Genomic DNA, 26,307 nt, shown 5'->3' with positions numbered 1-26,307 from the left:
TCCTCCAAGGAATGTGGTTGGACCTACTTCTGTTTCAGGCTATTCTGGATTAGATTTTGTGGTGTGTCATTAAGACTGGTCATGGCCCACCACAAGACTGGCGAGAATTTTTTTGTCTTAAAAATCCATAGCACAGAGCACATACAAATTACTTGACCGCTGTGGGATGGAAGGTCTGCATGTATACATACTCCCATTTATAACATACTTTCATATGTACAGTCACATGTAAAGTACAATATCCATATACAAGAGGTTCAGGAAAGAGAATATTTTTGCATTCAGGTCCCTTCCAACTCTAACCATGCTATGATTCTATAGCAAAGAGAATAGTGAACATTTCTGAACTGGACCTAAGAATCACTACCAAGTAAGAAATAATTACTGACAGAATGAACTCAGATTTAGTTGAAAATGACTCTCAAAGAATGTCTGTAGACCATCTGTTCTACACTTTAAAATACACCTTACTGTTAAAAAAATCAAGCTGGAAAATTAGTATTGTAGAAGCGGTCAAATACTGTAAGAACAGAAGCACAGCAATTGTTTTAGACAACCAGCAAAAGAGACAGCTTTTCTTCTAACAGGGTATCCCAAACAGCACCGATTGCATCTATGCAAATATTGAAGTTCCTCTTGATTTTTTTAAATTGATATTAAAGAAAATGAATCTGAGTTTTTATCTACAGAGCTAGTTCACCTTACCTTTTCTCCAAATTATTCTTTCAAACAAGTTATTTTTTCAGTTCTGTAAGGAATATCATTCCTACTTGGCTTATCTAACATCCATAATTTTGCTCAAAATTCTCAGCTGATACTAGATGTGTAAGAAGCATTTCATTAATGTCAGACTACACTCAGAACCGGAATGTTTCACTGCTGATATCTGCAGAATCAAGTATCGCTACAGAATATAAAAAGCCACAGATACAAGTCCTCAGTTTTTCAACTTCTTGGTTGAAGGGAATCCTGCATTACCCAAGGAACTAGGTTAAGAAGAGATAAGACCAAAACAAGCATGGAATTCCCCTTGTGAAATGTTTATCATATAAACAATGCTTATCATGTATTTCTTTTTCATATCATAAAAACATTACAAAGTCAATATGTCTGAGAGCAAATATCAGGAAATAACACATTATGTTAAGTGTTGACTCCAAACAGTAAACCTGCTTATACATTAGAAACCTCTGGCAGATTCAATGAATTAACTTTTTATCTAACTTGGCTAGCAATTCTAAAACTACTTCCCATTTGTCATGATAGAAGAGTAGCAAGACTCTTTCAGCACTTTAAAGATGTATCTCCAGAACAGCTGTCTGTTGTCAAAGCTTGATGTTGAAATTTAGTCAAATATGTACAATCAAACAAAACCCAACAATGCAATTGTTCACAATATCATCTTTCACCTGTGGAACCAATCTGCTTTATCGCTTTTAAGTTCCAAAGGATACTGTGAACCAGGTTAAGCAGTAGTATCCACACAGAATGAAAATCAGAGCTGTGGAACAAGATTATGACTGACTTCCAAACATGGCAAGTCATTTTAGGTAACCATCTGTGATACCGTAGGCCTTGTGCTGAATTTGTTGGGCACTGACACTCATCCAAAAACAGTGAAAGCTACAAGGTCTAAAACCGAATGACCAAAGTAAATTGGTTCAAAGTTGGCCCAAATTTAAATATTTTGCATTTCTGTTCAAAAACAAGTAAGTAGCAGTAGAAATCTGTGACCACTCACAGGTGGTCACATTTACATTCTTAAGTATGCATTAAATATACAGCACTGGCAGATAAAAAGAATTTAATAGTTTACTGTACTGAATATGATAAATACAAAGAAATAAAATGAATTATGTTTTCAAAATAATAATCAAAAACATGTTTAAAAAGTGGTTTTGTATTATTTGTCTGTTTTTAGAAATCTTAGATCAAAAGTGGTCACTATTTGATAAAGGAGCAACCCCAACATACCTATTCCATTATAAAGGATGCATTATGTCACCAAATTTAATAGGAAAGTAAGATCACCCTCTAAGTCTCTGATTTCAGGCAAGGTCTTTGATTACAACTAGTTTTCAGGTGCAGATTTCAGAAGATTGTTAGTGGTGCCTTTAAACTGAGAGGGCTCAAGTTGTAGTAACTCATTCCAATGAAGTTTAAATGCAAAACACTTTAAAACTTCTATGAACAATACAAATATTTACTAGAAAAGTGTTAACGCCATTCACTGACTATCCTTACATCATTTGTGCCATAAAAATACCTGTGACACCAGTGATAACTATCCACTTGCTCTGGAAACGTCCAGCAAGCTCACCATGCATAGCCAGAAGCAGCATGCAACCATTTGCAGCAAAAAAACACCTCCCTGCTGTAGCGTTAATACAAAGCCTGTGAATCCACTTACTGTGAACTCAATTAAATGGTATTATTCTAGTGCAAAAGCTTACCCACTTTGCAAAACCAAAGCAACGCGTTTTGAGACAAAATTGCTTTTTAGGAAAATTCATACATGCTATATGGAAGCAAGTATACTTTCTACAGTAAAGAAATGTAACAATTTCACAGGTTTTCGATGATTTCACTCATTCCTATTTACACAAAAAGGACATTACAACTGTAAACCAAGCTGAAAGTTTTTACAAAGGGACAGTAATCCAATTCTTTAGTATCAATTAGAGTTAATTAAAAGAACGATGAGAGACTGCCCACAAAGTATAAATCAGTGCAGTTCCTTGGACTTAAATGACATCAATTCATTTGCACTACCTGGCCTTAATGAATCTCATGCCCATTATCCAAAATGCCACGTTTTGAGCAACTAAGATAAAGATATGTACATGAACAGCTATATCATGTACATGAATTTCCAGATGTCAAGTTTTGAACATTCTAGTTCTTGCAATATTTCTCAAAAATATTATTATGAGCTCCTTGGCTTTCATTTTTGTTCATACAGAATGTAGTACTATAGCCACCTTATCGTCCCTGTACAATATCAGTAATACACATTTTTTATCCAGTCTACAACATTTAAGTGGTTTTTTTTTCTCTCCCATCTGAATTTTTTCATACTTTAAGTAAACAAAAAAACAAGTGCTGAACTTTTGCAGGCAAATCTATGTTGTCTGCACGTTTTCTAAAACTACATCAGTAACTGGTATATTAGGCCCACTGATACTCGCCTAGGCTGTAACTGGAAACCCCACCATCAACCTGTCTTTCCCAAGCTATTACTCTTACATTTAAACTTCATAAGACTTTAGTTAACTCTGAGTACATTTAAACTTCATAAGACTTTAGTTAACTGAGTTCCAATTTCAAAAAAAAAAAAAACCCAAACAAAAAATGTTCCAAAGGCCATCTAAAAGTTCAGACAATAGTTGGGGAAAGACAAAGGTTGCATACATGAGGAATGACAAAAGAAAAATGACAGGGGTTTGGTAAGAGAAATATGATTATATGGCAGTAAAAAAAAAATAATTAAGAAGTAACTACTTCCCATTCTGCTTTCTGTAGTACCTCTGGAATTTCTTATCGGGTTCTCTCACAAGAAACACAATAAACAGCAAGTTAAGACCCTTTAGTTTCTAACATGTACTAGTTTTGAGATGGTTGGAAGGAAAATTGTGAGATGAATGGTTTCTCACAGTTATTTTAAGTGAAGGGGATAGCTATACTGAATTTTACAATAACTTAAACCAAATGCAGAACGTGTCTTACTATTTGAATAATAGCATATACTTATTTAGCTAAGGACTATATTTTAAGGAATGACCTCAGAAGTTACACTTAAAGCAGACTAACAAAAAAGCTTTAATTCAGAACTCTATTTCTTGACTTTTTAACCCTAATATTTTATTAAGTCAAGAGGGTTTTTAAATACAATGCCTTAGGTATTTTCTATTTTAAGAGAAAAGACTAAAGAGAGAAAAATGCCTCCAACCCATAAAGTGTTCCCAAGGCTTCAAAGTTGTATTATTTAAGAACCAAATAATACAACTGCATGCAAATCCCCCTCAGAAACAATCCAATTAGGCACCACCAGGAGTGGCCTTGACTAGAAAAGAGTATTATCACATGTACTAGCAACACCCAGCTCCATACCTGGTAGGATATGTGCTAAAAGCCCCATCTGCTGTCAACCTTTTGAATTCCACAGCAGGGGAATTATTTTTCATATACTACAAGATTTGCAGAAGCCCATTCCATTTTGCCCCAGGAGATGTGGGCAATCTGAAGTCAGCTGATTAAAATAAGGAATTTGGCTAATGGGATTAGCCACATGTCCTAAGTGATAACTTCAATCTGAAAAAATTCCTGAGCATCGAAGATTGCTGAATTTGAAATCAACAGCCACAACTTCTGCTCCACACCCTGGCAGCTTCTGCAGCTGCCACTCCACTGGAAGAAAATCTTGAATCCTTCCTCAGCTCTTCAACCCTCAAACTGCAGAGCATTCTCCTTGTACTTACCATGCTGGACTTGTCAAAAAAAACCAAACCACACAGCTTTTGAGGCAGTGTCTTGCTAAATAGATCCACCATAAGAAACTACCTAGACAACTGGCTTATTCAAACTCATTACCGCTCTGGCCTGGGTTTTCAGAAGACTGCAAAGGCACTTTATTTCAAATGGGAATTAAAATAAACAACATCGCCAGTGAAGGATTTATCAACTTCAACAGCGCTCGCTCCCAAATTGCTTTTTATGTCATTATAGATAAAACTTCTATAAGACTGCGTACGAACAAATAGCTTAAAAAAAGTATTAGTAATAAACAGGGCTCCTTTCTAATCATCAAATTTTATGTCAGGTACTTGCAAGGCACAACATTTACCATTTTTCTTAAAATTTTAAAGCAAGAAGCAAGGAAACCTGCAAGATAACGATATTGTAAAATTCAAGAAAAAATAGAACTAAAAATGTAAGAAGATAGAATATTGCTTTAGGTTCTACTAAGGTTTTCTCAATTCCACAATGATTTTTTTTCCTAACAGTTTCTTGTAATCAAACATGCATTTAAAGTTCTCACACTGCGCAAATAATATCAGATTAGAACACAGAAATATTTAAGTTTCAAAAATAATCCTTAACTGGAAAAGTTTAAATTGCAAAACAGAAATAGTACAGCACTTAAGAAATGGTATGCAATATCAGCTCTGGCATCTCATACAGGGCTAGAAACTCATCAGTTCCAACTTTTACACCTTATCCAGAACTTGACACAAGATGGACAGAACCTGGATACCCAATGCCGGACACAGATAATTCCACAGGCAAAGAGTAATTTCATATAGCTCTTCAGCAATGTCCTCTGCAATATGCAAGCAACTATTCTGTATGGCATAGTAAAAAGTGAATTAATATAGCATTCAATTCCAGCAGATATGCTCTTAAGAGAGTTGCAACTCCTGTGTGTGGCAGAAAGAGGTGGAGAAGCAGCACCGAAAAATGTTTTCCAGCAAGAGGAACTCTGAGGGATACAGAAACTTATTAGCACAATGTTTTCATATCACTTCCATCAGTTCCCTCAAAAAATAATACAGAGCAACCAGCTGAAGCATTAAAGCATCCTAGGGTCTAGGAGAATCCCACAGGAATTCTGTATTCAGCCGTGGGAGTCAAAGCTGAGAAAAGCTAATTAAAGTATTAGGTGGAGCCTTAAGATTTTAATTAGAAAAGAAAGCTTTCTCTTCGTTTTCTACCCTCAATTCCACTGAAAGTATGGAGAAATCCTCTCTGTTTTCCTCCAACATAATTGTGGTTTTACAACATATCTTGGTTTTAGCAATCATCAAAACCTCTGCAAAAACTGCCGTTACTATAGTGATTTTAGTTAATTACGCATAATCTCAAAACTCCCAAACATGCTATTCTAAGGGCTTTTTTTTGGGGAAAAAACAATCTTTAAAATAAAATCTAATTTCTGAAAGCTAGCAATTTTTGTTCTATTAGTAGCACAGAGAACACTAAGTGACATTCAACAACAGATTTTTATACATCGTTAAAATGAACATGATTATAAATGTGGAAAAATTACTAAAAATGAAAGAAGAATACAAACCCTTTATGATCACTTTTGTAGTCTCCAGCCAGATGATATGCCACATGGAATACAGCCCCCAAGCGGGTAATTTTGGGGTATCTACCAGTTTTGCTAGAATGGAATTCTTGCTTCTCCTACTGATGCTAGTCAGTTTAAAATATTGCCCTATTTAACTTGATTTACATAGAGAGGAACATATTTATATTTTATATTTATATTCAGCTATATTGTATATTTTAACATCACTAAAATATGAAGTTTATCGTTTTAATAGGGAAAGACCAAAAAAACTCCAAACAACCGAATTTTCACCTTCCCACTGTAACAAGCACTCGTTAACAAGTAGTTCACACAAACTGCCTAGGTTATTCCTTGAGAAAATAAAATCTGCATCAGTTACTCATTACTGAGATAATGATATGCATATAATATACCCCAAAATACCTTGTGGAATTTCCTAAAAGGGAACACTATAGCTCAGAAAACGCTGCAACATTTGGAGATGTGATTTTTATGTCTTGCGGGGTGAAGAACAAGATAGGCATGAAAGACATCAAGAAGAATCCTGGCAGTGAAAAACTAGAGACATCTGCTTCAGTCACATATGTCTCGCTGACTAAAATCATAAGCAAAAGCTGACAGACCTCATCAACGCTGACTTTTTTGTTTTGCTGGTACTGCTCAGCTGGTTGTTGCGGCAAGGGATTTAGCAGCAAAGCAAGAAGACTGTACACAGCAGCCTGTTTATGACTGTATTAATATGCATATTAATTGCCCTCACACTGCTTGAGTGACAGAGCTATACAAAACAGCACACACTCACAGTGCCTAAAACATACACAGTTTGCAGTTCAAAATCATTAGGCAGGAATAGCATTTATTCCAGGTGTCATTCTGATTTGCTCAAGGTATAAACCCCACAACTCTTCTCACTGAACTCTTTACTTTCGTAATTCCAGTATAGTAAGTGCAAAGCCCTTACCACCAGCCCTTCTCTGGTTATAAGCAGTCTTTCTATAAAGAGCTCTACAGGAAAAAAAAAAGGAAAATAAAAATCTACAGTAATGCATTAATCAAAACAAAAATGACAGTAACAAACATTAATGCACAATTAATCTGTCATTTTTCCTAGCTTAAATAAACAGAACTCAACCTGGTTAACAATGGTAAAACTGCAAGAGAGGAGATGTGGAGACAGAGCTGATCACGTAGACTGCGACACATCAGTTAAAATACATTGTTAACATATTTGTTGTCCTCCACAATATTATCTCCAAGAGTAGCTGTGATCTCTTTATTAAAACTTGTGGGCATGTAATCTGTCCAGTAGCTTTGATAGCACAGATGAATGCTATGATCTGGACCACGAGAGGAAAGAACTCACTTCTAGTAAAATTCACAGTCCTGCTGAATGACCAAGTTATTTTTCCTTCTTGCATCCTCTTCAAGGCACTGAATTCTGCTGATGAAAAAACACAGTATAAAACCTGGTTTTGTAAGAAACTGTCCACCTGCAAGAATTTGGCTTGGTCTGCAGAACAAGCAAGAAATAGACTCACAGGTCACACTCAGACAGTGATAATCAGAGGTTTTTAATCAGGCTGGCAGCCTGTCACAAATGGGAACCCCTTGGAATCAGTACTGGCCCTGACACTGTTCAACATCTTCCTAAATGATCTCGATGATGGGTCTAAGAGCACTGATGACACCAAACTAGGTGGTAAGGTGGACACGTGAGAAGGGAAAGCCATCTTACAGACATACCTGGGCAGGCTGGAGGAGTGAGCCAGCAAGAACAGTGTGGAGTTTACCAGAGACAAGTGCAAGGCCCTGCATCTGGGATGACATACCCCAAGGGCCCAGTGCAGGCTGGGGTCTGTGTGAGTGGGCAGCAATAGTGGACAAGCTGCACAGGAGTCAGCAGTGGACCACTGCAGCAGTGAAGGCAAACTGGATCCTGGGTTGCATCCACAGGGACATTACCAGTGGAGATAAGAGAGGTGATCCTCCAACTCTACCATGAGTGTGACAGGCCACACCTGGACTGCTGTGCCCAGTTCTAGTCTCCACAATTCAAGACAGAAACTGGAAAAGATCCAAACGAAGGCCATGAAGATGATAGAGAACCTGTCCTATAAGGAGAGACTGATTTTCTCCCTGGAGAATAAAGAGAAGACTCAGTGTATGGAACACTGGGGTGAGTTCCCCCCTAACAGATATGTGATGACTTGAGATGGTTAAAGCCAAGAATGAACTTCAGTTCTTTGAAAGATTGGAGCTAAAAAACAGCAAGAAAAGTGTTTGGGAATGATGAGAAAAATAGAAGTGAGACAACAGAAGAAACAAGTAGTTGCAATTAGCTGTTTTCAAGCTTCATTGGAGTTTTTGGTGTAAGAGTGCAAGGGAGGGCCTTCACTTAAGTTTCCATTCAATAAATTAACGGCCCTCAGAATCTTGCCCAGTAATTTTAATGCATGTTGAAAGCTGAAAGCTACTGGCTTTACCACTTCCAACACTGAAATGGATAAGATTCCAGCAGTGTATTTTATTAGCTGCCTAGTTACAATTCAGTAAGCTATAGTTATACTAGAAGTTGTTCTAAAAATTACATTTATGAAAAAGAAGCCATTAAAATTAAAAAACTAGATGGATTGTTTCCTGGAGCCAATATAAACAATGGACCAATTGCCATTTCCCTTCTGTAGTTATACACATCTCATTTTCACTCAAGTCAGAGGTATTATCCCACAGTCACACTGATATAACGAAATTCCCATACTCTTGTGAGCCTCCATAGAATCATAGAATAGTCTAGGTTGGAAGGGACCTTTAAGATCATCTAGTCCAACCATCAACCTAACGCTGACAACAACAAAACCACACATCACTAAACCATGTCACAAAACCACAGTTTCTCTGAAACCTTCTGACCTACATTTGTTCTTTGCTGAGAAAGTTGACTACTGATCAATTTCAAGTCAAGATATTGCTTAATGAACAATCATCTTCTGAACAGGGCTGAACATTTAACTTCTTGACCATCAGATCTCTGAGACTAGAAGAAACCGCCTGAGATCAGGTACCAGTGAAATCATCAACCTTTCCTTAGCAAAACCATTTAAGAAGCTCTCGGTAGCTTTTTTCCCCTCTCCAATTTGAGCACTAGAAACCTTCAGCAAGGTTTTAAAATGTTTTCCAAATTACTGTGTGAGCACAGTCAGTAATCAAAGTATGCAATCATAGTTCTGATTTGACTGAAAATCTTTGGCCCAGATGCATTTCAACAAATTACACGCTTAACTGAGGTTTCCACTGTTCTCCTTTGACTAAACAGAGAACCTACAGCAGCAAAACTCCTAATTGAGGTATATCAGTTTGGTGCCTAAAATTAGGTGGGATGAATATAGCTCAAAAAATTACACAGCACTAGTTGATGATGGAAAAAATCTAAGGCAGTAAATCACAGGCTGATTTGAAGCAGCCTCCTTTAACAGGAACCAAATGGTTCCTACAGTCCTAACAGCTTTTTCCTTCCAGTAAAAACGAAAACAGCAAACAATGACCCACGGGTTGAACGGTGCTCTGGGATCCAAGGAGTGGAATTTTTCTCCGTAGCTTTCCATTTGGAAAACAATAAATGCATACATATATAGAATTCCATATATGCAGTACTTCATTGTTTCAAATCCATTCAGACTATACTATTTGACACACTAGGAGTTCATTCAACACCCTGTGCTATTCTGGCTAAACTGGGTTTGCCACCAGAGTAGAATTGTTTAAGTCACTTGGGTATTTCTAACACACACCACCATCTGACAACAGGACTTTCAGCCTCAGTATGGGTTATCTAACAGCACAAAGAAATTACTTATGATTCATGGAAAGTTGAAAGGCCGAATAAATGCATTTCAAGAATTCTGTTTTGCTACTTATTTTTCAGAAAAAATTGCCAATGTTACATTTAAATTTCTAATTGTTAGCTGAAATCTGCATGAAATTAAATACAGTAAAATAGCATATTTCAGAGGAAAAAACCAAAGTATTTTGGATATGCACGTGACATCAGGAAGAACTTAGCTATTTCAGATAAGAACTCTTTGTAGAGATGGCCTTTGCAAGGAACATGCTGCCTGTTTAGGTAATACAAGATAAAAGAACAGGGCAGTCCCTTAAAAATAGCATATTCCAAAATATCCAATTAGTTGTACTGAACTGTAGCATAGTCTAAAATATACAATTAGTTGTACTGAACTAGGGACATTACTCTGAAGCAGTCAGACTTGTGAGCTTTTTTTTTCCCTGCCTTTTTTTATTGAAGTAAGCTGTTAAAAGGACTTCAAACTTTTTTTTACATTACTTCAAAAGGGGAGATTCATATCAATATAGTCAAGTGAGCTATTTTTTTATTGGACCATCAACTACAATAGCTAGATCCCTAGCAATATCAATCAAATGCAGAAAAATGGGCAACTTAGATTTCTTGCATAGAACCCAGGGATAATACAGTGCTGTAGCTCAGTGGAGAAAAGCACAAATGCATATGTATAAATACTGCCTTATAAATCCAACTTGTAGGAAAACAAAAATCTGAAAACAAGGATAAGACAGAAGTAATTTACCTAAGCATCAATACAGTGGCTACTACAATACTAACACAAAAGGCTGCACAGTAAGGCACTGCAGAAAGGTAGTGCACCTCCTGAAGAATAACTGAGATTACTTCTATTGACCGTTCAGACAGCCCTGTGTGAAACGGTCTCTTTGAAGGCAGCAACTGTTACACACAGGTAAATCGGGTTTTGTTTGAAGAACAGTTAAAAAGAAATGTATTTCTAAATTAAAACCATGAAAATTAGTCACATCTTTCTGTCCTTATTTTAAAAATATGGAACACTGAAAAAGAATGAGCCTGAAGATGTGCACATCTTAAGAAAACACATATTATTATATGTAATATTTCCTCTATCGCTGCTAGAAAAGACCTTTTCACCTCCTTCTTGCTATCCCCAAACATGGACAAAATTGGGAATTTCTGAAGTCCAAATGAAGTGCTGGACAGAGGTAAACAGATCAAAAAGGGAGGATAAGAGGCAATAGGAGATCTATTTTCATGGAAAAAGTGGTATTTCAATCTGGTTGCACCTGAGTAACAATGTTATTGCATAGAATGTGTGCAATACATCACAGACATGAATGCTACGCGTACCCTAAAAAAAGCAGGGAACTCACATTTCTGCTTTAGTAACATTGTTCTGCCCCCAAATTGATTCCTCTATTATTCTCATTAAGTGCTCTGAACATAACTAATACAAGTTAAAGCTCTCATGCAGTTTCAGTGGAGGAGACTATAATATTTTTGCCAATTCTGGCCAACACAACTGGGGAAGTTAAATTACTGTTAACTGGAACACTCCCATCATTTCACTACCGTATGTCAGTAAGTGAAACAAAGTGGAAAACATATGTTTTCTAGAAAGCCAAGACCTAGTTAGAACAAAATTTGGTAGTTGTCAAGCTAAAACCTGAAGTCTGGACAAATAAAAGTGAGATCACACACATAGGTAAATAATTGCTGTATGCATTAAAACTTTTCCGTATATAGTTGCCTCTCAATTGCCACAGCACTGAAGAAAACAGCTAGAGAAAAAAAAGCACCTGCTGTTCAAAAGGAAGAATACTCACAAGTGTTGCTGTCACTTGATTGTTAATTCAATGAAAATTTTTAACCACGCATAACCCAATACCACTCGTCAAATCTGACTGCGAAGTGATGTTATTACCTCAGAGCGTATATGCTGGAGAGACTACATGTAGTGACAGAAACACTCTCATAGTCACTGCTGGAGATGGAGCTGAGGGGGGAATCACGTAAGCCATCTTGAGAACTGAAAAAACATACGGAAACAAAATGAACTGCTGAAGCCAACAAAGGTAAAAAACAGAGCACTGCGATAACTCATGGCTTGTCACGGGTTATACAGAAATAAGAGTAAATTGGCAGTTGTATTTTTGCTCTTGAGAAACTTATACAAACCTACGCTGTTTTCTTCCCAAAAGGACAGACAATTTGGCAAAAATCAGAGGGCACACATTTTATAAAAATCTTCAATTTAATTCATGTCATACAGTTAAAACATTCAGGAAAGAACTGAGGATGTTACATTTTCATAGGGTATAGAGAGAATAGCATGCTCACACTGCCAAGTGTGCTTTAATGGTATAACGAAGACATAACAAAACTGAAAGTTCACCAAGTCACTGTTTCAGGCCGAAACTTCCTAAACAATAAGCTTCAGGAACTGCTTAAATATCGTGACAAGTCTGAGCTAAGTTTCTTCCAAAGGAAAGGAAAAAGTCTGTGAGAAAGCAGAAAGCTGGCTCTTCAGTGAAGGCAATGAATATAATGTACCTACTCCCACCCCTAAATTCACTCAGTTCCTTAAAACTAACATATATGTATATAAATTTTGTGCTTTAAGCCAACAGATGAGCAGGAAGGAGCAGCCTCATGACAAACCACTGACACTTCATTAGAGAAAATCCACTATCTATTAAGTAAAAGGGTATGAATAATTTAAATGAATGGTGTACAAGTTGTCCCTGGCATCCCTGAGCTAACGAAAAGCCTTTGAATGACACATTTTAGATCTTAAATCATATCATGAACATGAAATAGGATTAGAAAATTATAAATACCATTTCATAAGCATTACAGAACTACATTCGAAAGACCTTTTTTTTTTTTTTTTCAGTAACAGTTTACTGCTCAGCCACTGGAAATTCCACAAGTTGAAAATAAAATTAAATTATGCTAGCTAAGAAAATATGTGATCTTGAACAGAGGTATCAAAGCTGTATTGGCTCTAGGCAGTGCAGAAGAATCATTCGAGCCTACTGAAATCAAATGTTCAGTCAACAGAAGTCTTTGGACAACACAGAGAGAAACCTAAGAAATGTCTTCAGTTAAAATGCATATAATTATATAGGTCAGGATTATTTTACCTTACTTTCCACAATTACTAGCAGATATTTTTTTAATGCTTTTTTGATTTGTAGGCGTACGTGGGGTAGGTATTCTAACCAGCTACATTCCAAATTCTTCTCTTTTACCAAATTTACTATTGTAGCTATTTTTGCAGATAGAAGTCTGGAAGAATGCTTGAGGGGAATTCTTCAAAGCAGTGCACAGAAAGTATGTGCTCTAATCCCACTCAGAAATAATAGGATTTGTTTGCATACCTCCCACTAATCACTTGGAAAATGTACCCCTTCATGTTCCTCATTTCTGATTGCCAATTTGAAAATAAATCCCAAATGTACTATGCTTTAGTTGAAAGGCGAGCCGTCGCAACTGGAAAATAATTTTATCAGACTTGAACAAAAATCTATTTAACTTTCATTCATTTTATATAATTTCCCTTGCTAATTCTGCTCATTATGAAGAGATATATGCATTTAAACAAAGGCTTTCTCTTTTATAGCTCATCACCTTTACCCATCCAATCTTACAACATGGTCATGCTACTAAAATGTACTTTTACTATCTGTTTTATGGCAGCTAAATGATATTAAAAAACCATTAGCATGTGATTTCACAGCATGATTGAGCAGGAGAAGCTGTCTTGCAAAGATGAAACGTATTGTTCAGAATAAAGTAATCTTTGAAGAGCAGAACCAGGAAACAAGAACTAGCAAACTCAGCACCTTCTTTTATCCTCTCTCACCTCCCTGCCACTTCCAGATTTTTGCAGTGTAACAAACCTGCCAGCTGATTTGGGTAGCAACACTTTTTTTGAAAAATGACAGGTTTGCTGTCCTTCAGGGCTTTCTGTGAAGCTCTGCCCAATATATTTGAAATCCAATCAAAATATCTCTCTTAAGAGTAGATAATATTTAATTTCAACATTGTCCCAAGTTGTAAAACCACTTTCTATCCTGATCTAACTTTGTGGAGTGGACATGGACGTTTCTCTGATGAGTTGACAAGCCTCATCTCATACCTCTTTCTCCATACTTTTTTGCCCATCATATGAGTCCTCTCTCACCTCTAACCAGCCCCCATCAGCCTAACTTTTCCTCATCTATTCCACTACCTCACATTTTTTTAAGCCTTGTCTTAAACACATTTGCCAAACTGCTTCATAAATGCCTTCGTTTTCCACTACTCCATCTTTGTGCACAAACCTGGCCATGCTGAGCCATCTGCTGATTTCAGGATTAGATATCCATCTGGTCAGTCATCATTTGGCAACATAAACTGCTTGGACACACTTGACACAAACCCATGCTCACAGAGGTTAGTCTTTTGTAGTAAAGGATGTGCAGTATAGACCATTACGATGTGTAAACATTTCTCTCACTTCTGTGTACCAATACAGATTGAATTTTTGTACCAGAAATAATATTTATTATTTATAATGTTTATTTCTGGTTCATATTCAGGCTGTAACTCTTCAGATAAGAAATTCTTTGCTTATTTAGTACCAAGAAATGGCAATCCAATAACAATAACTCTGTTTTATACCTTCTCAGTGTTATACTAAATTTGTTTTTTTTCTTCTAAAAAACAACAACAAAAAAGACACTCCTGACACCCTCACTGTATTGTTTCTCAGTACACACAGATTCAGGATACCACTTTGTAGAACTGTATTGTTTCTCAGTACACACAGATTCAGGATACCACTTTGTCTGCCTGAAGATTCACTCAGCTTTTCTAAGATGCTGGTAGATCCTGAGGTGAATTGACCTGCTTTTCCCAATTCATGATTCCTGTTATCAGCTGATGGTAGCTCAGTGCATGTGTTCATTAGCACAATTTTAAAAAGAGAAGGTATGTGCATACAGACACATTCTATAGCTAATAGCAGTTAACCCTTTCTTTCCACACGTGACATCAACTTCACCACATCTTGTGCTCATTTGAAATTAATTCTATGTTGGATTGGGATTCACAGGACTGTTTAAACTGTGCAAGGTGGCAAAAGTTTGTTTCATTTGGGAGGTCTTGAACACCTACAGTGCTACTTAAAAATTATATTCTAACATGGGATAAAACCAGCATCCACACTCAAAACAGAATTCTTCAGTACTTCTGATAAAAATATAGAATAAAGATTGAGGGAACAGAGCAAAGTGACATGGGCTGATGTGGCTGCCTCTTTTCATGGAATACTGTCAGACTGAACTAATAAATCTTTTATTTATGGGTTTTCACCATTTTTTGGTAACTATTTTCAGTAAAAATATAAGCTGAAAGCCACCTTTATTCTCGTTTGTGTGCTTTTTTCTCCTGGAATGTGTTTCCAGCCTCTTACATTTAATTAAACCTCTGGTTGTTTCAGGGGGTGGTTTCTTCATGAATGTTATTACTTGAGTTAGAATTACATTCTGTGTTACATTAGTTAATTAGACAGAGAAGAGATGATCTGCGCCATTTCACTCTACATGAGAGCTAACTCGAAAGCCTCACGTGTCAGCCCACCTATACCAAATCCACTCAAATAAGTGACTTTTAAAACTTATTTCATGAACCTGTATGTTGAGAGTTAACAGTTCACTGGGGCTGCATTTGATATGTGGACCTAGTAAAGGGAAGCTGGTACAAAACTCTGAAACCTTTTATTGGCACACTAAGGCTTCATATCTGAAGGCAAGTTATCGGATAGCACACAAAATCAGGGTTCAACAAACACACACTGCCACTTTTAATTTGTGAAAAATAATTAAAAAAAAAGAAAAATGGTGTAAGGATTGAAAAAAACCAACCTCATTTAAACTGAATCTGAATTTGGCTGACTGCACAAAGAATATCAGAAGGGTAACAGAGGAATTTCAATCAACAGCCAGATAAAGGATTGCTTAAGGGAAGTTTTGCAGTTGAAAGGCTGATATTTTTTTCCCAATCAACTACTATTTCCTTCCTGATGATGAGAAGGTTTCTTATTCCTGAATAGCTAGCTAAAAGATTAATCAATACAACACACTAAGCAGACATGTATTTGTTTATGTGAACACACACAGCTGTCCATTGATTTTTATGGAAATGGGAACCACAATTTCTTTAAGTCTTATTGTGACGGGAGTATTATAGGGAAACCATGAATTGAAGACATTTAATCAAGTTAATTTGCATTGCACTATCAATCAGTCTTCATAAAGGAGCACTTATAGAATCAAGTGCTACAAACTAAAAGACAAGCTACAAAGGCAATTTGTGCAGGTTTGTTTCTGTGTTTTTCTTGGTGTTTTTTTTTTTTTTCTTTTAGAGTAGATGCTAGCCATCCCAAATATACAAATGCTTCTTTTATAAAGCTTTCATCTGTCAAGGTGGAATGACTTATCTTTAAGTTGCTGTATTGAAAATTTGAACACAGGTCCCATGTTGCTAAGGAGTGAATAAAATAAAATTCAAGCAGAAAAGTCAAAAATAGAAACCAACTGCATAAAACAGGTGTTCATCCTTTTACAAAGTCATTCTAATATGCTGAGGAACTAAAATTTTCAATATATTACAATATAGACTACTGTAGTATATAAATGTATTACAATATATACAGTTTTTGACTACATAATTGCAACAATAAGAAATGGGACAACTTGAATACCAACCTGGAAAAGAATAAATTATTCATCTTATCCTAGAATTGCAATACAGATCAGCGAACAGCAAAACATGCTTTTCCAAGGATGCCTCATTCCTCCTCCTTACATGGCAAAAGCATATGGCAAAATATTCTATTTTTTAAGCCCCCACAAATAAATGTGAACAGCGCCAGCATCTAACAGCTGATGGCCACAGCTAGAGCTTGCAGAAAGCATGAAGGTAAATGCTCCTCACAACTAATTTCAGCTCCTTTTGCCAATTCTCAGGTGCACTCTAAGAGGCTTCACCAAGACTACACTCACCAAATAAACTAAGATGAAGGAAAATGGAAAAAAAAAATTGTGTAATTTAAGATAAACACAACAGACCTGCAGGAAAAAAGAGAGAAGCTATGCTTAAGAATAATTTTTTTTTTTATCAGTACTGTTGCAAGGTCAGTATGTAAATAAACACACACACAACAGAACCAGGTATTCAAGACTAAAACATGAAAACACTAGCATTGCGTGACAATATGAAACAAGCTGCCAAACTTCATAAAACACATAGAAGAACTGGCAGTTTTACAAACACTCTTAAACTCTGGAAAGAACAGAGAACCAAGTATTTCTAAAACACCAAAATAGACATGAACTTCACTCTTCATAATTTTCTTTCCCTTTGGAAAAAGCAGGCAGAATATGATGTCAGAATGGGCATGTCAAAGATCTGCATGGCTTGCTTCCAGTTGAAAAAGAGGAATACTAGATACACATCTTAGAACAGCTTGGGTTTGGTGTTTACTTGTGTCCTGTTTTACCCCAAAACACCAAATGCTGCTTTGTCATAGTTTTATCATCTTCTGTAGTATTCTTACATTATTTCCCCCCCTTTAGCAGTTTATTTTGCTACATGACAGCCTTTTCTTATCACATGGTCCCATCAGATCAGACACTGACTACATCTTTGTTAGTGCTTTTCTTGTACTTGCATCTCATCAATGCTGCTATCCAAGACTCTTGTTGACCTTTGTATTTTATATCTTTGAGATACTTGCAAGCAAACAATGGAGAAAGATACAGTATCAGCTATGATTTATAAACTAAAGCAATAAAGACAGTAGAAGCAATAAAGAAAGTAGAAGAGCACTTAATTTGTATTTTAAACTCCACTGAATATTGAGGCTAGATAGAGAAGCCTGAAACATCAGGCCTTTCAGACTTAAAGGATTAATTACAGTAAACCTGACTGGATCATTGAAATTATACCTATAAATTATGTCATACTGCATAGCATAAGAACTGATTTAATAAAAGAAACAGTTTGTGTCATCACATACACATTTGACAGCTGCTTGACAAGGGACAAGGGAAAAGAAAATGTTCTTCTCCTAGTTGGTGACTTACAGTAACTAGAAAGTAAATACATTTATCAATTTGATGAATGAGCATATCCTCCAGCTATTCAACGTATATTAGATTGCTTATTGTTCTAGCTAATGGGTCCATCATTCTGAAAATAATCTACAGCCTCCAACATTTCCCCTATGGTTAAGTTGGCATTCACAAGCATGTAATAGGGAGCAGTCACAGAAGCCTAATGTGATCTTCCAATTTAAAAATACCATTGAAAAGCAGTGATTAGTCACCACTCAGCATGAGTAAGAAAAGGTCCACAAAGTTCTGTTTTGTAACTGAATTCTCTCTTTCACCGGTAACATGACTACTGATTCAGAGGCAAAAACAAAATATATATATAGATACATATGTATTAGAAAACCAAGGATCTGCACTCATACAATTTTTTAATCTAGTCTTCAGCAGATCCTCAGCAACTCCATCTCTCATACAATATACTGAAGTTAATATCAGAACATTTCCAAATAAAGGAACAAAAATCTAGTAGCAAAATAGCTCCATCCCTATTTCTCCACTTCTGCAAAGATGAAATATTTGCCAATTATTAACAGATGCACTGCAGTCTCAATAATGAATAGAAACAATTAGATGTAATCAACAAAGTAACTGTGGAACAGGCTATAGTGAAAACAAAGTCCACTAACCTGTTAACAAAATATTCAGAAATATTAACCCAAGATTTTTAGGAGAACTCAAGAATGAATCAAATGAATTATTAACCTCTCATTTAAAACTTCCTTGATGCCTGAAGTTTAAAGGTGTCAATCTCTAAAAATAAAAAGAACTCCAAGGGGATTCAAACATCTCTAGTTCTTTGAGCCTGATATTTATACTATGCAACTTAACAGAATATATCAAAAGTTATAACAGGTAGACAATAATATGAAGGTCTGCCTGGGAAGAACTAACATGGCTTCTGCAGAAGGAACCTCTTGGGAGCTTTGTGAACAAGTGTGAACATTTGTGAAGAATGGTGATCTGGCTGGCAGCCTCTGAGTTCCAAATAGGTTCCAAATGCCTCACTAAAGGCTTTTAGGAAAACTAAGGAGTTACAGCTTAAGAAGAAGGGACCCAAATTGGATAAATAATTCTTAACCATAAATAGGGAGGAGCTGTTAAACGACATCTCAGAAGAGCAGCGTGTCACAGCTGAAGACCTTTAGGACCCTGGGGTTTTTTTCACATATGACCTGCAAAAATGGAGAGAGCAATAGGATCTGAAAGGTCACTACTGGTGCAAAATTATTTAGTGTAATAGTAACAAAAGCAGACTGAAGAACTGCACGGCATCTTAAAGTCTGAATAACAGGTAGTAAAATGGCAAGATGAGATTCAACTGGTAAATGCAGGGAGAACAATTCTAGCATCATATATAGAATGAGAGCCTCTGAGCTCATGAGCAGGATCTTAGGGCTTCGTTAAATAACTTCAAAAAACATCAGCTCACCACTTGGCAAATATCAGGAGCCATTGGAAAAACAAGAGAAAATAATTATGCCATTGAGCAAATCCATCTCAAGTAACTGTAGTTCTGATTCACCTATTGCTAAGAGGAAACAGTATAATTGAAAAAGGTTTAAAGAAAGACAAAAGGAATGATCAAAGTTATGGACAACTTCTGATAAAGTAGGCTGTGACTCTTCTAACCTGGAAAAGTAAGCACCACATAGGCGAATTGTGACTGAGGTCTACAAAATCACAACCGGCACCAAGAGGCCAGGCAGGAACTAGGAGCCGTTCAAAGAAGCTCCCAAGAGCCAGATCCGCAGCAAACAAAAGGACACAGAGGAACATGGACCTACAGAACTCTCTGTAAAATGACAATTGTCATACAAAGTTTTTACACAATATTAACAGAGGCTGGACAAGTACGTGGAAAAGGGGTTATTACATCCACAAACCACGTGAGGCTGAAAAAGAAGCTTACACACAATTTTGTTGTATTTCGCAGACTTCTTCTCACAAATTTCACTTAAAACCCTAGTCAAGACAAAAATTAGTAGACAAATTGTCTGAATACTGTAAATGATTTATGATTTATCAAGACACTAAATATAATTACTTTTAAGCAATATTCCACTTGAAGCATTGCAAAAGCATGAAATGTCAGAGATTTGTGAGTGACTTCTTAAAATGAAGTCCATTCAGAAACCCTGTTGTAGGGCCTTGCATATGATCATAGTTGCAAGTTTAAGATTGCAAATAATCAGTATAACGAGGGAGACAAAATTATCTTCTCAAAAGTCGAGTTTTGTGCACACTAAGCTGTGTTTTTACCTGGAAGAGGAATTAACTCCAGAGCAAAGAAATCTTGATTCTTTTTGCATTACCAGTAAAATATTTCATAATTCAATTGGTATGTTATTAAACTAATGTTTATTTCTGTAGCCTTTATATTGTGGAAATATTTCATGGTTCAAGCTACCCCCGCTGTGTTATCCTGAAGTCTATACACATTTAACAACAAGATCCTGCATCACACATGAACTCCGTGGAACTGACACAGTAAGGCACAAAGGAGAAAGCTGTCACAAATACAGAAAACAACAGTAACTTCTATTTAATTTCTTCCCTCTGCTTTATGATATTTATACTTCAGGGAAACTGAGGACATTATTCACTACAAAGCAGGTTCTCCTCGAAACAGTAAAAGAACATTAGGCCTGGATTCCTAACGATGTGAATAGGACCCCTAATGTCTAATCAAAGTTAAGCTGAAGCACAGCATTTTCTTTAACACAACTATTATTATGGTGTCTCCCTGTTATCTAGTTCCTTATTGTCATTAAATACGTAGAACCTTAATCCATGACCTCTATTCTTCTATCAGCTTCGGCTGAAACGGTCCAATAGGTTTAAAAGCTGCTTCTGCACTCCATTAGGCTCCTTCAGCACAGACACACTCGTGCCCACAAGCAACATGATCAGATGAACCTTATTCTCTCAAATGAAGCTAAGGTAAGATGTGTTTACATCCCAATTTAATCCTGTGCAATAATGCAGAAGTTAACATTTTCATATCTGCCAGACACTTTTCCTGTAAAACAGCGGAGTACAAGAGAAGCAATGACCCACGTAATGTTCAGCAGCAATACACTCTTTGTTACATTAAACTGGTAAGATCAGTGCACTTATTTCAATGATGTAGAGACATTATACGATTAAAATCCAGGTCTTCTCCAAATGTTTTCAAAGAAGCTGATGAAGTTCAATAAAAAGCTACTAAAAAAAAGCATTAAAAAGCACATATTGAAAAATTTCTTACCTTCAACACACTATTTTCTTTAAAATCAATATTACTTTTACACCAGTCCCTAAAGTACAATGGAAGTAAATATAGGAATTTAATTACATGCAAGTTATAACAAAACATCAAGTTGCTCTTACCTTGAACTAGATCTTGACTTCACATCTTCCTTTGCTGTCCTTTCACTACTGGTATCTTCATTGTTATCCATTTTTTTCTCACACAGTTTTCTCTTCTCCCACTTCTTCTGCTGATTTGAGATGCTTTCTGCTTCTCCCTCTGAGTCGTTTTCTGCCCCTACCTGTGAACCTGAGGAATGTGCCAGGCACTTAGAGGAGATCGGCAGTCTTTGCTCTTCTCTGCCAAAGTCTCTTTCTGCTAACAAAGCAGAAGTTTCAGGTATTAACGTTTCCTGTGCAGGGACTGAATTGTCCGAGTTATCTACATGGTCCACTTCCTTAGACTTTGCTAATGTGTATGAAGCATTTACAACACCTCCTGCAGAATGTTTAGTCTTTAAACCCTCAACACTGTCCTCCCTGCTGTCTTCACAGCTGCCACAACACACACAGGAATTAATTAGACAGTTTGTGGCAGCTATACTGAGTTTATGGGATTCATCCTCCTCCTCATTTGCTAATGGATTAGCAGATCCAGGAACACAACTAATAGCTGCTTCTGGAGTGGTTACTGGGGATTCTGAGCTAGAGGGAGATTTAGGATTGAATATCACAGTAGCAGATATTTTCATTCCCCCTGTCCTGTGAGCTATCACTTCTGCCATTTCTGCATCATCAGCATAGGCATCCCAGCCATTGAGGTATAACTGTGAGTCCGGACCTTCTAGACAGCTACATGAATTCTGAACTGAGATGCCAGACATCTGCTTGCTGTCTTCAATATTGTTATTATTGCTCAAGTCACTGTCAGCATCTTTTAAAAGCAAAGTTTCCTCCGTCTGATGGCCGTTCTCGTACAGCAGAGCATCTCTATATTGCAGGTTCTGTTTTGAATCATGGCAAGGGTTATTCACCCAAGCAAAAGTATCACTTACTGAATCCAAGCCAGCAAGAGCTTCTCCTGCTCCATCTAAGTCATCCATAAAAAACACTCTGTCCTCATCGTCAGTTAAATTGTCAAGATGGTGTCTTGTTGGTGAAGCTTCTGTGCTAGAACTATTTCTTAGGCTAGGTCTGTGAGCTGGAGACTGACAGATGCTTGGAGGGGAAAGCAGAGAAGACATTTCATCTCCAACTCTGTGTACCATCCTATTCAGCTGTTCCAGCTCCTGTTCATCATACTGCATAGAACAAGCCAGCTCAGCCTCTGTGTTTTCAGCTTTTGCTGAGAGCTCCTTAGCAGGCAAAGTCGCAGTTATGCCCGGTGCAATGACAGAGGGTACTTCAGGATCCGCTCTGACAGGAAAATCCACATCTTGAGAGATGCAGAGGTTACGTTCCAGTGTGTGCAGTTCATCCTCAGTTAATGTCTGAAGTAGATCCCTGAAAACAAAGAAATACACACATCACTTTGCATTTACAGTCATAGGAGGCACAGACGTTCAGATTTTTAAAAAAGCTTTTACTGTTAGTACAGAAATACAAAACTTGGGGGCACGGAGTACTTTCAGCTCTGTAACTCAAGGTGCATTTGACATTCATATTCAGAACACATGTGATTGCTGATGCCTGAATTTGGGATTACTCATGCAAATACAGGGCACCACACTATTTACATCCTTGGAATGAAGCCCTAAAATAAATCAAAACACATTCAAAAATGTATGTTTCCCTCTCCCCCTCTATATATAGTCAAGGCGTTACCCACAATTAGATATATTTTGTCATTTTATTTTTTCAATTCACAAATTTGACTTTGTTAGCAATTTGTCATCCTTCATACTAGATGCTGAAAATTATTCTGCAAAAGAGTACTGCAGAATTTTCACATCATTATATTGTCAGATAAAGAGAATCCATTAAAAATAGTAATATCGCTTATGCAACGCTGATGTCTTGGAAGGTTGTTCGCTGAAACACGGATTGGAAGCTGGCTCTCTCCTGCCTCAAACACCTAACTCGGTCATTAGGGAGCTAAGCTGCTGCATGACATTAAGAATCAGGTAGGCCTAAAGGCAAACATTTAGGTATTTACTAAACTATGTTTTCTAGATACAGGCAGCATCCTGAATGTTACTAAGTGTGCTCAGTGTTGTAGTTTAGGTCCCCAATCACCTAAAAACAAAGTGTCATTTCAGACTGTAATGTTTAAGTGCTTTATAACTTTAAAGTAAACCCATAGACACAGCAGCATGTAATTTTAGGTCTGAATTTGATTTAAAATATGCTTCTTAATTAGAAACCACATATAAAAACATCCTCTGTCAGGAACTGCTGTCAAGATTTTCAAAGACCGGCAAATCTATTTTAGCATAAATGAATGGATGGGGAAAGCAAGACCTTCTGCTTAAACAGAGGCTAGGAATCCATTATTTCTCATGTGTTTAGAAATCATTGGCTAGCAGGTGATGTAAAGCTATAATTATAATATGCACATAGTAAAAGAATTCCCTTAAAGGAGTAACTTCAGTCTAAACAAGACGACCAATAAAAACCCTAAAGAAATATTCAACACATCTCACATCTTGATTTCCAGTGAACCACTTGCACTTTAACTTCTTAACTCAAAGACCAAATATTTTTCCAAGTACTATTACTAAAAGATCACATTGCCCAAAAATACATCACCAGAATCTGACTTGTTTATCTGCTACCCTACAAATTAAAAAAAGATAACAGTTTAGATAAGCATGCTTATGTCAGAATAAATATAGAATGTACATTTTTATGGTTCTGTACATTCCATACAATTAGCATCTTTTATTTAAAAGCATGACTTCTTTTTAAATAGAACTATATGACCATGAAAAAAATTCTAAACCTATGAAAGTAGTACCTTATAAGAACAATTGCACCATCATATTCTTCCCTTTCTACTTGTTTCCACATTCTCTAATAGAGAAGTCAGTATTTCTTTAAAGCATTCCACATGCACTTTCAAGTCCAATGTTCAACTTCTTTTTCAGTCATACACAAGTAAGAAAAGAAAATGGGCAATCTTTGTTAGACCCACTTCCCTAAGAAAGCTATAAATCAGTATCGCTATCTGGCACACTAGAACATTTTAAAAAACCTTTACATTCTTTTCTTTTCTCTAAATAGTATGTAATGATACCATCTCATTACTCAGATCTTTTATTTAAATGGTAATCAGCGTCTGTAAGAGAGTAAGAACTTTATCATCCTCATAAAAAGCTGACAGAGAATGTTTTCAGTCTTAAGTTCAACATAAAAATAGCGGCATTATAATTTATTTTTGAAATAATTATACCAATATCGTCAATAAAAACATAGAATATCATGAACTTCTAGTTTGTCAGTTTTTACAGGAATGCTGTGATGCAGGATTTTGTAAGCAAAAACGAAGTAATGTGGGATTTTAGAAATAGCTGAGTTTTTAATTAAAAAAACACAACTGAGGTAGCACACAGTGAAGAGTTTAAGCTTGTCCCTCACCTATGCGAAGATAAAAACTAAGACATTTCTGGGTCAGGCCAGGGTTCATCAAGTAGAGAAGCCTGTCACTCATAATAGAGTCTAAGGAAGAGCATAAGCACAGGACAAGCACACATGAACTTGTCTGAGTGCATCCTACTGGCTTCTACCAGCCTGTAGCTCAGGGATTTCTCAACCAAGGTGGCAGCCTTGTGTTCAATAATCCTCAGTGAATTTCTCCCGCATGGTTGAAAACGTGTGTGTCAGGAACTGATCAACAGACAACTGCTTAAACATCAGCTACGCTTCTCCACATACTGCAGTCATACCCTCTTCTCAAAACACGTGAGACAAGAGTTACCTACTTCTACAAATACAGACCATACCAGAAACATCAAAAGGAATTTGCTTTACATCCAAAATCCTGAGCATAACTGGGAATGAAATGGGCCCAGGAAAAAGACTGAATCTTCTGACTTTCAGCACTTAGTTTGGGGTTTTATTCAGTCTCCAGAACACCATGTGGCAGCGCCTGGGATTCATGGATGCCTGGGTGCCCAGAGCTGCTCTGCTTCCTTGGTGAAGACACAGAGAGCCTGACTGCTCAGAACTATCTGATACTTGACAGTGAATGTGTTAAACCTTTAAGGCCTGGAAATGCATATTTACTTGATGCTGGCTAGCTTCAATGGCTTGAGTAATGAACTCTGTTTCTACCAATAAAAACATCACAAAATTTAAGAACAATTGCGTGCAGTTTTGAGGATACGTAAATAAAGCTTGACTCAAAAAAAATAATCAATGAAATCAGTTGTCAGTCCTTCTGTCTTGAGTCAGATCCATGCTGCAATGCAAGAGTTGCTCTTCATAATCAGTTAGATTACATGTGATAGTCCACCAACCCTATTGTTTCAGTAGAGAAATAATCCCGCTTTAAATTCAAAGGAAATATGCTAATTTTCCCAATTCAAATACTAAAAATTTTGCTATTAGCAAATACAGCTTGTTCTAAAAGATTTGGACAATTATGTTCACTTCTCTGCATAAAAAAACCCCTAGATTCACTGGGCTGTTTTAAATACAAGTTTCCTTGCAAGGTGACAAATCAAGCTATCTTTTTGATACACTGTATATTAGACTATACAGGATTCACTACGTGGCATTTTTAAAATGCCTATGTAGATATTGAGAATAAAATTAACGTCAACCAGTACGTGGAACAAAATGTTAAATCTCACTACTGAAAGTTTAAAGCTAAACACCAGGCATCATTATTAAAGCATAAGGTTTAATTAAGCTGTAACTACTTCCACGGTTCATTTCCTTTCTGCTGAAGCATCTGTAACTCGTCACGGGATCCACACAAGTGCTCTGTGTGTACGGAAATAAGTTTCTCCCTCTGCTTTCAGCATTCCGAAGCGGCAGGTAAAGAGAGCTTCTGCAATGCA

General features: G+C 36.7%; 1 protein-coding gene across 3 annotated transcripts in view; it reads right to left on the bottom strand.

Moving 5' to 3' along the window:
- The window catches only part of ZFYVE28 (zinc finger, FYVE domain containing 28), a 154,576-nt gene that overhangs the window by 20,354 nt on the left and 107,915 nt on the right, over positions 1-26,307 (bottom strand). For 2 of the 3 annotated variants that reach the window (XM_014966671.1, XM_014966672.1), the window contains exon 8: positions 21,446-22,807. In XM_014966671.1, coding sequence (XP_014822157.1) covers positions 21,446-22,807 — 1,362 coding nt within the window. Of the gene's footprint in view, positions 1-11,835; positions 11,941-21,445; positions 22,808-26,307 lie in introns of all 3 variants that reach the window. The other variant, XM_014966670.1, reaches the window with a different exon arrangement.

Source organism: Calidris pugnax, unplaced genomic scaffold (genome assembly GCF_001431845.1).
Source record: "Calidris pugnax isolate Ruff unplaced genomic scaffold, ASM143184v1 scaffold14, whole genome shotgun sequence".
Classification (NCBI taxonomy): domain Eukaryota; kingdom Metazoa; phylum Chordata; class Aves; order Charadriiformes; family Scolopacidae; genus Calidris; species Calidris pugnax.
This window is presented reverse-complemented; position numbering and strand designations above follow the sequence as displayed.